The sequence below is a fragment of the Aphis gossypii genome, chromosome 3 (assembly GCF_020184175.1).
Source record: "Aphis gossypii isolate Hap1 chromosome 3, ASM2018417v2, whole genome shotgun sequence".
NCBI lineage: Eukaryota > Metazoa > Arthropoda > Insecta > Hemiptera > Aphididae > Aphis > Aphis gossypii.
Window position 1 is genome coordinate 41,065,980 of NC_065532.1, and position 20,189 is coordinate 41,086,168.

The 20,189-nt window shown below is 28.1% G+C and overlaps 1 protein-coding gene across 3 annotated transcripts; it reads left to right on the forward strand.

Annotated features, from left to right (window-relative positions):
- Window positions 1-339: 339 nt before the first annotated feature.
- LOC114123441 (ankyrin repeat domain-containing protein 6-like) lies at window positions 340-19,303 on the forward strand. Of its 3 annotated transcripts, none has more exons than XM_050205005.1 (9): window positions 340-1,041; window positions 13,371-13,632; window positions 14,326-14,523; window positions 15,710-15,808; window positions 15,907-16,005; window positions 16,489-16,611; window positions 16,681-17,028; window positions 18,315-18,526; window positions 19,016-19,303. In XM_050205005.1, the coding sequence occupies exons 2-9, from the start codon at window positions 13,390-13,392 to the stop codon at window positions 19,029-19,031; spliced, it is 1,338 nt and encodes a 445-aa protein (XP_050060962.1). In that variant the 5' UTR covers window positions 340-1,041; window positions 13,371-13,389; the 3' UTR covers window positions 19,032-19,303. The 3 variants fall into 3 exon arrangements, with proteins under 3 accessions (XP_050060962.1, XP_027842216.1, XP_027842217.1); XM_027986415.2 differs by having other exon boundaries at window positions 346-1,041; window positions 18,315-18,522; XM_027986416.2 differs by having other exon boundaries at window positions 346-1,037; window positions 18,315-18,522.
- The last annotated feature ends 886 nt before the right edge of the window (window positions 19,304-20,189 follow it).

Below are 20,189 nucleotides of genomic sequence, written 5' to 3' on the forward strand. Positions count from 1 at the left end.
CGGCGATTATTATTGTAGATTTTATAGTTTACAATAATAATATTATATATATTATTAATATGTACCTCCCGTCGATCTCGGCGACGACTCGGCAGGATGTGCGGCACTGCGGCGGCGGCGGCGTATCTGCGCGGCACTCTGCTGGAACGTACCTACCTATGTACGAACACCGCCGCCGTTCGGCGTCGTCCCCTCACGGCCTCACCGAAATTCTTCATAATATTATTATTATTATTATTATCTTTTTACCTGTTTCCTTTCTCCCCCCCCCCATCGCGCTCACAGACGCCAACACCGGGGACCGGCACTCGGCACCTGTACGCCGCAACAGGTATACCATCGCCACAGTATATCATATGTACCTACGCTGTTATTATTAAACCCATTCCCGTGCAACTGCCGAGTTGCGGTGCCACTCGTCGGCAGTCGTACACGTACGCCAGACTCCAGCGCACCGCGCCCGTAACCGTCTCTTTATAAACAGCGATACGACCGTGATGGTCGTCGCCGCGAGTCTCTCGCATCGGTCACCGTAGTTTATATACCCGGTAATGTACGTCAATCGGTGCACGGAGTTCGTCCGTCCTCGTCGTCCGTCCGTCCGTTAATACGCTCTACCCGCGAATAACAACGGCAAAAACAATATCGTGCGCCTGCTGTGTACATTCGTCGTTGTAAATCGCGCGTTTTACTCACGGTTCACGGTGTCTCGGAGCGATCGTCACGATACCGCCGTATCGTCCATAGTTCCACGTACAACTTACTGTCATCGCATACGATGTTATAACGACTAGCCGTTATCTCGTTTTTCGAAAAGTGTATCGCGCCCGCCAAATCCGCCGGATGCCAGCTATCATCGTCATAATATAGTGCGCGACGTACATCGCAATATCGGAAATATGTGATCCTGTGGTGAACTTGGATATATTATATTATGCCGATCAGTCGTCTTTATTTCGTCGACCTCCGGATTTCTAACGCCGACGCCGCCGATCCGACGTGTGCGTGCACCACGCATTTGGATTTATCTTCAGCAGGTAGGTGAGTTAATAGTTATACTACGTTACACTCATAAAATACGTTAACTATATTTTGACATACCTATTTTATCATAATATTATTTCTGGCCGCTACACCCAAGTCTCTCGTTTTCCCGTCAATAATCCACGAACCTAACATTATAATATATACTTAATATATGAAGGTGAATACGCAATGCACGATAATCCACGATGAAATGTTTTCATTTATACCGCGAACTTTCTAAAAAAAAAAAATTAAAACAATATGATACCTAACTATTATGCAAATATATATAATAGTGCATTTAAACACTTCTAGTTCATAATAATTAAAAACAACAACAAAGCTTTCGATTTTGCATTATATATATGAAGATATAAATGTATAAGTAGCATAATATAATACTAAGCTTACATTCTGCAGCATTACCTATTAGCAACAGTACTGGTTTTAACAAAATTGAATACTATATTGTACACAGAACATATATTTTGTGTCATATAAAATATATTTTATACATGTATATGATATAGCCGATATAGGTAATATACAGGTAAATAAAGTATGTTGAATTACACATATTTTTACAATAATGACACTAGCTACGACAGGAATATAACTTAATTTTCGAAAACTAGTATTTTAATATGGTAGTTTAAATTCAAAGTGGAATTGTTTTGTTGTTTATTATAATAGGTATAGAATATAGATGTATACAATATTGTATTTAATGACATATTTATTTTCTGTAACTTGATTTTAAAGGATGTTAGTTTTCTAGGACTATTCAACATATGAGTAGAACTATATATTTTATTATTTATCTTAATTGCACTAAATAGTTTATGAATACCTGAAATAGTTCAATTAATGTAATATTTTGAATAAGGATTAAAACAATTATTTATTTTTATTTTTACGTGTGATTTTTAATATTAACCCATATTTCAATGAATATCTAAGTTATATTGTGTGTTAGTATTTGATCTATCGATAAAATATACTCAAGTACTTGATTATATAGTTTCTTCTATAAGATTGACCTTATATCAAAAGATTGTTCTCATTTGTAGCAATTTTAAGTGCAACGTAATTTTCTTGTTATTAAACAAATTCTGAAGAGGTGTATGTAATGAAATAAGGTTGACCTAAAGAAGTAAAACAACATACTTTTGTATGATTGAAACTGCATGCAGACTTATTATTTAAAAAACTAGTTTTTAAATTAAATGTTATTTTTAATGATTATAAACGTAGCTGATAATAAGGTCATGCATGCTTAAAAATATGTAACAACATATTTAATTGACAAAATTTAAATTGTTTAATCATATAGAAGCTTAAATAACTAGGTATAGGTACTCATTTAAGTGAATACTATGATTTTTGAAACAATTATAGGTAAGAGCTATTGTTTTATTAATTTATCATACCGTTTTACAATCAACAATAATTGGTTAAAAGCTCGTAATTATTGTTAAAGTTGTAAAATTCAAGTTATACATATAGTAAATAGTATATTCTATGAATTACAGGCTACAGCTTAAGAATTATCTAGTCTTCACTCATTAAATATTTATATTTCTTTTATTCTTCAAAATTTAAAACGTTATGTTCAATAATATCTATCTATGAAATACTATAATGATAAACTAATAACTAATAAGTTATTAAATAATTATAATTTATGTTACACCAAATCCCACGTTTTTTAATGTCCTAATAATTATTATTTATTTGCCCTTATCGGAGCGATGTATATTATAGGAGACCGTTATTAGTTTTCCATCTATACTTTTCAATACTGTTAATCAATTCTTCTAATATCATAACAATCGTTATAATGTCTATACTTTACAACCTAGACCTAGCTGTATCCATATCATAGATTCGTTTCGTATGGGCGTCGTGTGGCGTCTAATCAATCTCCTGGCGCCGATGTTCTTATTCACATAATATTTATATTTTATATAGTATGCTACGGTAAACGTAAAAGTACACATATCGGGAAGACTTTGGCTTAATCAGTAAAATATCCAAATGTCAGTATTTTACTAGTTGATCTTGGTAAGTGCGGTAAACACTAAGAACTAAGAAGTCTAAGACATAAAAATTAATTTGGTCAAACAAATGAGTAGTTATTTACTATTTATTAGTCGTATTCAATCTAAAAGCCATTCAGTATTATCACTCGAGTAACATCATTAGTAAAAATAGCATTCGCTAATCGATAGAAGAGCCTATATAAAATAGGATCAGAAGGTTAGGTAGGTTAAACATCAGATAAATAAATAAATTACAATAATATTTATTGTATTATGAAAAAAGATTTGTACAACCCAATTAACACGATATAAAATATAGATCATATTTCTAAAATAAATATTGTATAATGTATATTTTTATAATTATATTTAATATTATCTTGAATAGATAACATAGGTATTGTCACTAATTGTTAATAATTAATTAGTTATTGTATAGTAATAAGTAATAATGAATAATAATAACAAAACCAGGCATACATATATATTGTAATAATTATATTTTATAAATTAGGTATTTTTCAAATAAATAAATTAACACAAAAAATAATGTAAATAGTTTTTATACATTTTTTATTGATGCTTTAAATCCAAAAACAAATAAATACTCTGAAATTAAAACATTCGTGATTTACATAAAAATGCACGTAGTTATAGAGAAAATAAATATGTATGATTATTTTATTGATTTGATCTAGTAGTAAATTATATTAAACACTTCTTTAGACTTACATTAAATATTACCGTATAACTATTACTATATTTATATAGACGTGAATCATTTAATATTTATAATATGATACAATATTAATAATTTTTTTAATGTAATTCGATTACTATATTATTTCAATAACACGAATTGTTATTATAAATTTGTGAAATTACAACGATTACATGTTACTCTAACATATTTATAAGATGTGGTCATATATCTAGAATGTCTTTAGATATCGTAATACAATATGTACTAATTAGATAATTATATATTAAATACAAACAACGTATACAATGTCTCCCCGTATATGACATATAAGCGTATGCTGTCCTAGTAACACGTGGCCCACTGCCCACAATGGGCTTTTGATTACCCTACTAGAAAATGTATTCTTGAATAGTTTCTAATTATACTTTTGCATGTATAAAACGAATATTCTTATACACGCAAAAGTATATTTAAAATTAAAGTTTAAAATAATACAAAATCATATTAAAGTATTCATTTAGGTACCTACTAAATTATTAAAATACTTTTATAAATATTATTTTATTAGTTAAAAATTATAATTGTTTTAATATCAAATGAAAAAAATACATCAAAGTTGTAAATAATACATTTATTATGTTACCACTATGTTTGCTATTATTATTTAAAATTGAACTACGCATAGCAATTATATAGATACATATAGGATATGTTATTCTATAAATCAAAAATTAAAATTAAATTATAACCTTACTATTTAATGCAATAATACTTACCACCCAAGTTGTTTTGATACAATTATTATCTGTATGATAGTTGATGGACAAAGATGGACACACACACACATATATATATATATATACAATATACATATAGAAACAAGTATGTATACCAATTATTTTGGATATTATGTATAACACTGTTATAGTAGCGTACGAAATTATTAAAACTCTGAATCTTCAACGCCCAATGTGTAGCATTGTACTTATAAGTAATAAATATAATATATTTATATTATTATTATAATATAGGTGCCTACTTTTAGTTATCATTAAGGTATGCTACATGTTACATTATTTAATGTTTCGTTAAAAGTATACAAATATCAAACCCAGGAGTATTAATGTACGTATACATTATTTTTTTACTACAAATTAAATATTTGACAAAATAAAAAGGTATAAGAACAATGCGTGTTTACGCATATAAATAGATAGGTAACATTGACATTTTGTACAATAGGTACATTTTTATATTTATTTTACAAACTGTCATTATTATTTATTATTATCTCAATACCTTTTTAACAAATCACTCTAGTTATAAGTTATAACTTATATGGTATGAGACGTTTCATAAATATTTTTGAACTTGAATTATGATGAGTATTAATTTTGAATATAGTAAAAAAAACAATATGAAACAGGTATTCTATTACACGTTTTTGTCTGCTCTCTGTTCACGAAAATTTATTTTACTATTGATGTTCAAATTACGAGTATCTATATATTAACGTCCTGTGGTGACTTTCAAGTTTCAATCATTTATAATCTCACCTAAAATACGTAAACGGTAACACGAAACACAAAATTATAGCTATTGTTCTCAATAAAAAAAAAAAAAAAAAAAAAAAAAATACAGAATCTTTCTCTTCAAACAGTATTTTAACGTATTTCCGATTGTTTGACTATAGGTATGATTATTCCAATTTCGAGCATATGCGCAATATACTATATTGCTGAATAATGAGAAAGTCGTATTTTTTTAAACACAATATAAAATAAAATAATATACAATCATTATTGCCTTATGTCATTACTCGTTATGATGAACGCAGATAATGGTTAGGTATGTTATAGCGGATTTTACTAGAAAATTAATAACTGTACAACAACTATAGGTACAATATAGTGTTAAATGTTATCATTTTACTCATCTGTTCCGCCAGTCAAACGCCTTCGATACAATATAATGTTTAGGCGTCCTGGGAAAATAGAAACGGCATACATAATATTATACATAGTTATACTGTATACGTACAAATGTACAATACATAATATAATATACAATACATAGTCATAGGCATATAATATAACACATTTCCATAACATCGTCCAAATATTAGAGAAATTGAGCGAGAAATTGTGTTACACTTATACACAGCATTTATATTATCCACAAACGTATGTATATTGTATATTTTATGTACCTGATGTACTTATATTGTTATCCATTAATTTTCTTTTAATAATATATTAGTGAGTGGTTAACATCTCCATTATGTCAAAATTACCGTAAATGAAATTTACCAATCGTTACGCCTTATACGTAGATATTTATAATATATTTTTTTTTTGATCCTTGCTAATACATTTTAAAAATCACATTTCACAATGCTTACTGGCCACATGGCTAGGTATACGATTATCTATTCTCTCCCACTCGTTAACCTAAGCCTAAGGGACTTCATGACTAGACGATTTTCTACGACAAGTCTCATTATTTCTAAAAAAATATTTTAATTCCGTAACCAGTTTCTTGCAAATCGTTAAGCTCTGCGGTTTATTTTATAATCGAAACTATCATAGTTAGGTCAGTGTCTTATGACCTATATAAATTATTATATACATATAGTGATCATTTTTCCAAGCTGTACATACAAAAGAGTTTATATTATATATATATGGATTTTGGTTTAAAAAATTCATTTTACTACCTACAGCCGATGTATAAATGTTTCATATTAAATTATCAAGTGTTAGCGCGCTATATAGTATAGTATACTAGTATATGATATTAAAATTAATAACTTTTTGATTTGTATATGAATATTGTAAATGTAATAGTAATACGCACGTACTGTTTGGATATATTTATATCATTAAAGAAAATCTATAAGCAAACGAACTTAGTACAATTCTTTATATCAAACACACCAATGACCGACGACATCTACCCACGTTTACAATATTAACTTTACATTCCCCGCATCCCGATGACCTGATATTGTTATTCAAAATTACATCGGCTCGCCACAGTTTCTGTCGATTGCCGATCGCTTTCTTTTCGGCATCAATTTAAATTTATTTACAATCAACGTTCTTCGTCGTATTATACATATAGTTTAATTATAATTATTTAATTATTTCTTATATTTAAAGAAGTAAGTGGTTATACTTAATCTTATAATGTATGACTAATGCTTTAATATTACATATATATTTGTATTGCAATGGGATATTCATTGTTAGTAATATTAAAATGTAAAATGAATAAAAGCTGTTTAAAATAGGCATAACCTATATTATAGTCATATTGATGGCTGGATTGTTTATCTTATATCTTTGATTTTATGACACATTATTATTTTAATTATTGTTTTTTAATAATTGATTTAAATACCTATCATCAAAAAATATAATGATAAAATTAATGATTTCAATAAATTGATCTTATGTTTATACTTCATATCATTATATTTTAGTATTTTATGACTGAGAAAATAGTCCACTTGAGAAGTTGAGACTCATTAACACTGTCTAAGTTTAAAGGCGTTAATTTTCATAAAGCCTATCCCATTCATTTAATTTTTAACTAACACACTGTTAGTTAAATATAGTATCATAATGCTTTAATCTCCAATAGAACCCGTTCCTCAACTCCAAATCTTTCTTCGTGCAAACAACTTATCATACCACATTTTTTAGTATTTTTATATTCACATGAGTGTTAGGACATAAAACACATATTTAATTGTTTTAGGTGTGCACTGTGCTCATTATAAAATATAAAATAGTCAAGTCCCAAATTTCATTTTTAATAATAAAAATAATAATTTAAAAAAATAACTATATTTAGTATAAGTATATACACATAATATTCATAAACACATTTATATAGTATAGTACCTAATAACTAAAAAGGTACCGTAAAAGCATGAAGGTATGCGGCGATGTCGAGATAATAAACTAGTCCCCATTATTTAGACATCATATATTCATATCAGATAATATAATATTTTTTTATAAGTATCTAGGTAAAATGTATAATATATGTCAATTTAATTTTTTACAACAGTTGTCTGTAGACACTGACAAGTAAATTATATGAACGTTATTTTTTTCATTTTTCGCGCGTTTGTGTGAATATGTTTTATTATTATTTCACAATAAACTTGTTGAATTATACAGTTATATAAAGTAAATTGTAATACTTTAAAATATTATATTTAAACCTTAAATCATAATAATAAACATAATATTCTTTTGGAGATTAATATTTTCAAAAAAAGTATAAAAACAAACTTCTCCGTTTAAATGTATTTTTAAATGATTCATAATGTTATATTGTCATTGTTATTATACATTTAAATTTTATAAAACACGCTTAGCATATTAATATTGCGTATTTGTAACAGTATAATTATAAATTACAGATAATAGAAAATAGACTTATTCATGTGGATTTACATTATGGTAAAATTTGCATATTAATACAATAGAAATTGATTGGAGGAATGTACATTGTACAATATATTATTGTTAGTTAAATTTTAACAGAATATGACTTGTAGGTGTATAATATATAGTACCTTATTATATTATATAGATATAGGTTTATAATATAATAATAAGATCAGCGAAGGTATATATCATGGTTTATAGCAATAGCATTATAGCCTATAGGTACCCAGCTAAAATACCGATCAAGAAAAACGTGCTCTAGCTGTGGTAATAACGTTGGTATTTATATATTATATATATACATGCGTGTCCAAATTTATTATTGATCACGTTCTTCTTTTAAACATACTAATCGAATTTGCCAGTCACCAGCGTTAATCTATCATAAATTCGATTAATTTTTTTCCCGATAATAAATATTTGGTAGTTATACCTACACACAATTTTTTTTACCTTGTAAAAGAAAAAAAAACAACAAACAAATTCACACAATCGCACGTCGCATCCACTGTTTGCACAGAAAATTATTGTGTGATTTTTTTCTCATTATTTTTACACACAATTATTATATACCTACCTACGATGCCCCGAATAGGTACACATCATCTGCATATCCGTTATGTAATTTAAAAGTACGCCATGTGCCCTGGATACACTGAAAGAATAAAATGTGTACAAACAACAAGCGGACATGAATGCCATCTGCAATTTGTCACGCTACATCAACCGTGCGCGTATAAGTACTTAGGCACATAATACGTAAATATGTACAATACAATAAAAATATTAGCCGTCCACCCATGGATATTTTTAATCTGCCAAGAACCGTAAAAAAGTATTAGGTGTTTACACACCTGAGTATAATAGAACGAAGAATAAATATAAATTCAGACGTGCAGTAAGACGTGGTAATTACCTACCTATATACAGTCATATAGGTACAGGTAATCAAAGTGCTCTCGTAAGCCGAATTTCTAGGTTTGACAGTTAATATTTATATCTATATTGCATAGTAAAATGATTTGGTTTGGTAATTAGTAAAATTCAATTCAAAATTGTTCAAGTTCGGTACGTGTGTTCGTTCCAGATGGAATTTTCAACAGGAAACACGATATAACATTATGCTTGACGAGTCACGGATTTGAAATGAGAGTAGGTATATAATATGAGATGTGGAAGGTTTCTCGAGAAAAAAATACGTACGGATGTTTTGATTATTTAATTTGCGTACATTGCAGATTTTGAGATATAAGATATAAAATCTGAAATTAAAAATTTCTTATTACAATAAATAACATGAAATTAAGTACAATATGTTGTATGAATGTATGATTTAAAGTTTATCTATTATTGATTATATTTCCATTTGAAGCAAAAATCGATAATAATAACGATATTATTATATTACACAGTGAGTAATATACTAATAACTAATGTAACTTATAACAAATTAATATTTTATACATTTCAACATAAATGTTGTTTTTTCTTGTATGATGTTTAGGTTCTACGTGTAATTATATATTATCAGTGGCGTATATAAGGAGGGTTTAGGGGTTCAAGCGTTCAACCCCCCCCTGAAATGTATGGTTGGTATGGGCATTGATTTTGATTGTTATAATATTATATATAATATTATTATACATTTTTTTAACCTCCTCAAAAATTAATTTCTATACACGCTACTGTACTGTATATTATACATCAAATTTAATGTTACTTATTGATATTTGTATATACGAGTCGGAATAAAGACGTTTTCATTTTACTCGAAATTTAAAATCATATAAATTATCTAATGGTTTATTTGAATTCTTTCTTTTAAATATATCTTTATATTTATTAATTAAATATTTATAGCATATAATAGATACCTATAATTAATGATTCAGTTGTTATTTTATAAGTACCTACTACTTACGTAATTTATCTATAAATTAATCGCAATTAAAATTCATGAATATTCAATTTTCTAACTTTTTATATTGAGAAGTTATATATAGGACGTATGCATATGGACATATGGTTAGTAAATACTAAATACCTATATATATTATATATATATATTGATATCTAAAATATATTTATAAATAAATATTAAAAAAGAGAAATTTCAACATTACCAGCATGGTAAAATTAAACCATAAGACACAAATAGTATACATTTTATATAAATATACGATACATAATATAGAATGGTAATATAATATTACAATCCCGCCAGGCGTTAGTATATGCACCTAAGTATAAAAGTATAAATATATGTAATGACCCTGTATAGTGTATACTATAATACTATACTATGTATATTGTATAGCGTATTTACCAGTTACTAATTGAATACAAAACAAATTAGCTACCCAATGGCTACTACATATGTCCTATATATAACATTTATCTGTTGCCAAGGCTAATATTCAACTAAAGTAAAAGTAAATAATTAAACAATTGCCTACCTACTTTATAGACTGTGTTTAGGGGTGTAAAAATGCGATATTTTCAGTCAGTAATCAGTGTATTATAGAGAAACGCTCAATCAAGTGCACATAGAATAGTTTACAATGTAATTATTTATTACCTATATAGTTTAAAGTCTAATTATAACATTGAGGTATAGTGGCCTACTAATGTTTGAAACTTGGTTCAATTTTAGAGTTATACACTATAATACACACTTTTGCTTGAAACCAAATCTAAAATAAGCTTTTTAAATGTTATTACACTTATAAATTATAGGTAACACAATAAATTAAGGAAGTATAGAGGTTCGAAGTTAATTTAAAATGTGTAATCCATAACTGTATTGTTGTATTAGCCTCATCATATATTGTGTTTATAATATTATATAATGGTGACATACCTACATCATTGAAGTTGTATATTTAAATATTTCATTGTAGTGACTAAAGTTCTATACATTGTCACATTGCCAAATATAAGCGTACAATCGTTATTTGTCTTTAAATAAGTAATTTTGTTCAAATTTATAATTTTTACTCAACGAATACATTTTATCATTAATTATTTCATATTAAAGAAAGAAATTTAAAAAAAGATTGAATATTTGTCATGCCAATTGCCAATAAAAAGTTTAAAAAGAATTAAAACATTTTGAGAATTTGATCGTACGATGAAAATGATAATATAAACATTTGGTCAAAATTTAAGATAAGTGAAAACTAAAAAATTGAAAAAAAATAAGTATCTATACGTTCATTTGTTTTAGAGTTACGCCAAAACAATAAAATCGGTTTTGTCGAAAATTGGATTAACTTAAAAATTCTCGTTTGTCCTTAATTTTTTTTTCAGGTTATAAAAATAGGTGCTGGAATTTTTGTTGCTTTTGACTCCCAAAAGTACCAACTATAGATCCACTTTGCTATCAGAAACCACCGCCAATTTTGAAAATCAAAACATTTTTACTGCTCTCAAAAGTCAAAAGTAATGATAGGTTGAAAATTAGAAACACATATTTGAAAATCAATACATTCATTTAGAATCTATAAATTATAAAAATAAATTTTCCTCAATATATCTCATATGTAATTTATTATAAATTAAATTTATGATACGGGCCACAGAAACTCTCATCCACCTCCCCCCTCATCCCGAGCTCAGTTTTGCCATTGACTACCAATACGTATTAAACAATAGACAATAATACTTTTCAAAACTATTAAGCATTACTACTAACGAAAGATAATAAATTATTACTACTATGTATTTAAGTATTACTTATCATTACTTACGTTATGCATGTCATAATATTGATAAGAAAATAATTATGTTGTCTAAGAAGAATTAAAGCTGATTCATTAATTTAAATTAATTACAACGAGTAAATATTATTAAAATTAAAAATAAACATCTTTGTCATATAGCAATCTACATTCCTGTCACATACTCACATACACACGCACGTGATGCTTTCACTCATCAACTGTAGGTTACCGCCCCCTGATACTCCGGTATTCACTTATATACTGATGCTCTTTCATAAAAAAATAATATAAATAATACCAAGTGTTTAACAATCCATTAAACCATCGAATATTCTTAGACACAAAATATTTAGTTGGTAATCCATAACATAACATTATTATTAATATACATAGTAATTAATATAATAGCTTATAATATATTATGTACACCATAATTATTCTAAAAAATATCAATTTTAGTACGTCATAATATTCATACATATGATATGTTGTCACGATAATTAGCAACCTTCGTATTCGACCAACTGTATTTTTATAGTATAAATATTATTTTAAAGTATACGCGAATATTCATCTACGTCACGCCAGAACTCCAAGTTTCAAACTTTTGTACGAAACTTTCTTAAAATGTCGTAACAAAATATAACTAAATTTACCTTATTATTTGTAACTTACTAGGAAATTCTATAGCGTAACATAGCTCAAATATGCACGTATCATACTTTGTAATCTTCTATATAGTTGTATACATATTACATGCAGTGTATAATAATGTACCTATACATGGTGTAAGTATATAATTTTAATTTAAAGTTAATATTTAAAAACTATTCTGTAAATAATGAATATAAAATATAAATACAATACCAAATTTAATTGGATAGGAATATCATTAAGAATATTTCCATTTGCTTACAAGACTTATATTGGATTTTATATCAAACTTATAATACCTTTATTTAGTCGTACCTTTAAATATACTCGTACATTCATAATCATAATCAAATCAAAATGAAATTAAACTACTAAGTTTGAAAATAAGATTATAATTTATAATATAATATAGACACATACTTACAGTTTCAAAATATGGCGCCCTTAAATGACCTCGAGCAGGGGTAGATTTAGGTGTGTTTTAGCTCGAGGGCTGAATGAATTGTGGGGGTCTCTTATACATAAACAAGAAAATATATTTTTTACTTAATAAAATATCATAAAATTGTGGGGGTCCATGGGCTGCAGCCCACTCAGCCCTCCCCTAAATCCGGCCCTGGTTGCGAGTAAAAACCTAAACCTAACCTAACTTGGATATTCTACAATCTCCCTCTGCAAACACTTATTTTTGTAATTTAGAATAATCTTATTTGATGAAAAGAGATACTAAATAATCACACAATGTTTTGATGTTTTGCAGATAATGCCAAAATCTTGGAATGGTGGATCTGAACCCGGTTGAGGAACCGATGCTAGACGATGGCCGAACGGCCCTGCATTACGCCGCGTCGACGGGCGACAGTGGCTCGGTGGCCGAACTATTGGCCGCCGGGTCCGTGGATGCCAACGCCCAGGACGCTGTCGGTTATTCGGCCGTGCAAATTGCCGCGGCTGAAGGCCACTTGGACGTGCTGCGACTGCTGTTGCGACACGACGCCAACGTCAACCTGCACGACAACCTGGTGAGCTCAAGTCGAGGTATTAGTGTAAGCATTGGGGGAGAGGGAGGGAAACTTTGTTCAACTAATGCGCTCCACGTTCGCAGGGTTTTTAGTGACACTTGACACGGCTCTTGCACAGTATATTTCTATATACTGTGTACAATAGTTACTAATTAATAACTAGATAAAGGTGTAGCTAGAATATTATATGTTTAAAAAAAAAAACAAACCCACAGACGGATGCTGCACGCTTGATGGAGAATGGTTGCCTGTTAGGGTTTGGTGTATACTCGTATGTTGATATTGGTATAGGTTTTAAGTAAATCACTAACATATTAATTTAATATATATTTTGAGGGTGGGGAGCCAGACAGTAAGCACTCTCAAGTCAATATATTCGTATACTGCTCGTGTTGCATGTTGTACAGTGACTAGAATTATAATAATTATATTACATAGCTGTAGAGAAATATATCTTTTTGGAACAAAGTGAAGTCGATTTCTGTCGAATTTTGTTTCGTTTTTAAACATACATAGGTATTTAAAGGTATTTTTCAGAATCCAATCACGTACCACTCATCAATAATTAATATCAAATATTCTTGAATATATAATTTGATACTTATTGTTACGTATCTACTATATGTAGTATAATAATTAATATTTCATTTTTGTTAATTTGTTATAATGACGCTTATTGTATTTATAATATAGCATGGTAATACGGCCTTACACGAGGCTAGCTGGAAGGGTTATAGCAAAACAGTGGCGTTGCTCGCATCTTCCGGCAGCGACTTGGACCGCAAAAATTATGGAGGATCGTCTGCATTGCATTTGTGCTGCCAGAACGGACACAACCAAAGCTGTCGGGAGCTCCTACTCGCCGGATGTGATCCGGATGTCCAAAATAACGTATGTAGAATTAATAATATATTAGAACCTAATTTTTATGCCCAACAAAAAAAAATTGTATTTTGACATATTTATATATATATAAAAAACAGATAAGCGTTGCAGCTTAATAATTACATTATAAAATTATAAAATTTGTTTTTTATACAATATATTATTCATTTACCCGGCGCGTATCTTTAATAGATAAGATTGAGTTACGAGATGGTTTGTGGCTTAGTGTGCTTTGTATTGTGATATACTGTGCATGTTTTGCAACAACAACCATCTTTATAAAGATGATGTACTTACTGCAGGTTAGGAATAGTTACCATTAGTGAACGTTTCGATTAATATACGCCTATATTATATTCTTACGATCGTGATTCAATGCTTTTGATTTATATTTTATATAATACCATAAACCGGAATCAAATGATTTCATGGCTAGTACCGGTTCTTCTAGTTAATATGTCATATTATTTTAACCGAGTATGTGCATCGGACATCACATCTATATACAGCATAATGCATCATATTCTCGTTTTCTTTTACCATTTCCCTTTTGAGCTTGTTCTGCATATCATACTATAATGGTCGGCTGATTGTCATTTAACTCATAATATTCAACAATCATCTATGTTTTGATTAATTTTATAAAACAAATAAAACATTTTTATCAAATCACTGATACATTTAAATACGTATCTATACAATTTTATGGTAGCCACAAAAATACGTTTATATTGGCAACAGTAAGTACCTACTTCAATTTTCTGGAACAAATCCAACAGGAACTCAATTATTGGTTCCAGTATCTCGGCTAATGTTGTATATTTTCACTTATCCCCCTCAGAGTATAGTCAACCATTATAAACGCTTTGATAACCGTAATGAATGTTTTTGTTTCGCAGATTATAAAATAAACCGTTAAATATGTTTAGACACGCCTGTATTAATTCTGTACGCTGGGTGTGATTTTGTTGACATAATGTGTAAGATACTTTTGAACAGTATCTAGTACGCTATTCTTTATGATTCCTAAAAGAACAGTTAAAATTTTCCTTTAATTAAAACCTAAAATAAAATAAGAACTATTAACAAATAAGTATATATATATATATGAATTCAGATCTAAATGTTTAAAATTATAAAAGTGTAAGTGCAATTTATAGTAAATATTTGTTGTTACTTTTCAATGTTTTAGTATGGTGATACGCCGCTTCACACAAGCGCCAGATATGGACACGCCGGAGTACTGAGAATATTAATAAGTGCTCAGTGTAAAGTTTCTGAACAAAATAAAGTTAGTATAAAATGATTATGTTTAATAAACACGTACACATTAAGGATTGTGACACACAATAAATCAATAAATTAATATCTGTTTTTAATGTTGAACAGAATGGCGATACAGTGCTGCATATTGCTGCAGCTATGGCCAGGAAAAAATTAACTAAAATAATTTTGCAAGCTAAATGTAATACTACATTAAAAAATAAGGTAATTTATAACTGTATACGTATTATTTTATTTATTTAGTCCGTTCAAGCGAAACATCATATAATTATTTAATGATATTATGTAATTCAGTACCTACCTAGTAATACAGTAAATCGCATATACTCAGTGGCGTAACGAAAAATATGCCCCCCCCCCGCAAAAATAAAAAAATATTAAAAATAGGCCTCTAATATATTTTTATAGCAAAATATAATCCTATAACCAAAGGCCCCAAATTACCGTGCCCCCCCCCCGCAACACGGGGTCTGCGGGCCCTCAGTTACGCCACTGCATATTCTATTAAAGTATTACTATTATTAAATTGTATACCACCAAATTTTAAAATATTATAGTATTCAATATGTGTGTATCATTTATATATATACCAAATTTAAAAACACTAAATTCTAAAAAAACATTATTAAATAAAATTAATACTATTTTTAAGCATAGTATAACCTAATATATTGTGTTTTATTTTAGCAAAATGAAACTGCCAGAGATATTGCAGAACGTAAAAATTTGACTGATATTTTAGAAATTTTAAAGAATCCCATGTACAAAAAGAAAGGCAGCAGTTCAAAAACGAAAAATGATTCGAAGGAAGTATGTGCATTTACATACAAATAATCAAAACAAATATAATTAATTTTATAATAATAATTATGATTTTAGAGTAAAAAACGAACTGATACGAGTATTAAAAAACAATGGTCTCCCTACGGTTGTCATTATTTTCCGGATACTAAGGAGTTTCCGAAACCAAAGCTGAACTCTTTACCTGAAGAACCATTACACGCAGGTGAACAATATTATTTAGACTTAGCTGGAAATATTAGAAAAGGACCAGTAGGAGTAGGGTACACATGTTATTGTGCACCCTTTTTCAAAGAGTTAGAAGCTCGATTAGACCATAATACAAAAAAATTGAAACGGCAGATTTGTCGTACCGAGGATAATATAAATCGAAGATTGTGTTCAGTTGAGAAACAGCTGAAGCGATCAAATGAAAAACTTCAACAGGTAAACAATAATTATATTTATTTTACAAATATTTACATAAAGTGTTTTTACGATATATATTTAGAAAAAAAGAATTATAGCATTGATTATAGCAAAGGGATAAAGTTGATAAAGATATGTTTTTTCGTGTAAATTATTATTGCGCAGTTGTCTGACATTTAACGTATATTTTTTCAACTTATCAATGTTACGTATTTTACCAATAATATTATAGTTGTAGTACATATGGTTTTCTCTTTGATAACATCACAATGAGAATTGTATAATATACCTATAGGTAAAGTATAGATTTTGTGAAAGGTTAAAATAAACATTACCATCTCAAGGCTTAATTCCATGTAGTTTTCATCTATATGATGATAATTCAATTTTATCATCGGTTACTTTTACATACGAAAATGATCTTCCTAATGCAATATAGCTTGAATACTGAACTACACACGTATACAAATCAATGGAAGAACAGATAAAACGTGCAACTAATTACAATAGAAGTAATGAAACACTGCAAAGACCTTTTACCGAACATCAAAACACTTTCACAATTGTTCTTCACATTACCTATTGTTACTCGAGGAACTCCTAAACATACGTTTTATGCCCTCATAAGAATTAAAACTTACCTTAGGTCAAACAAAATCTGATAGGGAAATTCAGCTACAATAAGACTGGTTAAAAAATAGAGTGCACTTATTTATATATTTTTTTAACTTATTTACCTATTTATTGTGTAAAATGTAAATCAACACATTTATATATATGAATTTGGTGTTTTCTCTGATGCCTCCCTCCCCCTTACTGCTGCTTTGATCTATTAGGTATATATGACGCTTATTATATACTTATATTACCTATTTTATTTGAAGTAAGAGATCATTGTTTTCTTCTCTTTTAAAACACATATAATATCATCAATCATAATGATTGTAACATGGATTTGCTTAAGTTATATTTAACAATTAAACTTATTTATTTATTTTTTTATCAATTAACTAGAATTATCAAAAAAAATATTTTTAGCTACGTAATATTTACGTACCTATAATTTAAATAAACGGGTTTATGTTTTATTTAATGGTTAATTTAAACAATAATAGTAAGTTATATTTTATGTTAAATTAAATATAACCGTACAATTTCAATAAATGACAAATTACAGTGTCTATATGGCTATATATCTATATACCTACCTTAACCAATATTCGTTGACCGGAAACTTCTTATGAACTTGTAGTTAATTGTGGTAACATAGGTAGCACTACATTATGTAAACTTGTGTTGTGCAGGTGTCTGAAGAAGTGAGCGACAATGACAGCGAGTTGGAGAACCGGTTTCGAACAGAATGTGCTATTGATACCACGGTCATGGACCCAAACTTACGATGGCGGTTGGACTATCTGACAGCTCGGCGTCACGATGATATTCCATGCAATGATTCTGGATATAGTACCAAAATGTTTAGCAACTCCCAAGGCCCCTCACCTTCATTGTCCAGTAAGTAGAATATATTTTATGATTGGTAGCACTTAAGTACTTTCACGAAGATTAGTTAAATTTGAATTAACAAAATAATGGAAATTGAGAAAAGCAAATATTTATCATTACCACCCCCTCGCTAGGTATATTGATTTAATTAACAGTAGTAAATACTGATTACATGTTCACTAAATCTTATAACTTATAAAACTTAGTCAAATACTAACATATTGTGTAATGTTAACCGTGTATCTACGATATACCTATACTGTACTGTCTATATTATTATTTATCTTCTACAAATTAAAAAAATTATACTTGGAATAAACCACTAATCTTTTTTTAAACGGTTCAAGCAGAAAACAATGCAGTATACATTTGATTTACTTATTTACCATATTAAAACATTAGTGACAACATATAATTTTTATTACAATATTATTTTATGTTAATGACAACAATATCTTACTCCTATATACCAATTTTAAAAACCACATTTTTATGATTTTAGATTTAATGGAGAATAGTGCAGTACCTGTCATAGAACACAGTAAAATGCCAAAATCATTAAGTGTATTACCTGACAATAACAACATGGAAAGTATTGTATGATCAAAACGTGCCAAAGTTATCTAAACACTTTTATATTTCAATAAAAAAAATTAATTTTAAGAATTACAATTTATCATAAGTTTTTTTATATTTTTGTATCTTAAATAGTTATACAGTGCAATATACATTATATTTTGTTAATTTATTAATATATTTTTTGTAAATAAAATTATTCAATAACTATAAATTGTGTACTTAAACATGATTTTCTTATTAACATACTATACTATTTAAAGGTCCCTAATGAGTTAAATTAGTTATATTTATATTTTATAGGAACTAGGGTTAGGATAATATTATAGATAAAAATGTGATTTACAATTTTACAATGCACAACAAAATATGTGATTATAAAATTATAGTTAATAATTTTATTTTATTTTTTGGAAAAATATCAGATCACATTCTATAGAATACGAAAGACTAAAAAATAAAAAACAGTGCAATAAAAATGTATAGAAAATACTCATAATTAACAAAAATATTTACATCAACGTACAATATTAATATATTTCAAATTCACAAAGATAGAAAAAATAAAATAAATAAATAAAATTTTTCTTTTAATGATAAAATATTTTTATGAAATCAATATTTAATTATATGAGTATGTGAAGTGTACTACAATTGCAGACTACTTTAACATTATGTGTCATTCATAATGTTAATTTTTTTTTTTACAAAAAACATTTAAATGAATGGTCCTAAAAATCTGTATTTCACTTTTTTTTTAAATAAATCTCAATATATAACAATTTTACCGCATTTACATGCAAAATAAATTTAACCTACACACTAATATTAATTCACATAAATCCGTCAATACATTTTAAAAATTATTGGTATTCAAGAAATGCATAAATTCCTTAAATAAAAAATTGAAAATTTTCGATTAATTGAAAATGTTCCATTAATAATATGCTAACTCATACTAAGTATAAGGAGTATTTTTCTCCACTTTTATTACAATACATAGATCCTTCATATTTTTCTAAAATTGAGTACAATACGCTTTTCTTATGATAAATTTATTAGTAATGTAACCAGATTTTTATTGCCGTTTTCAAGCATGT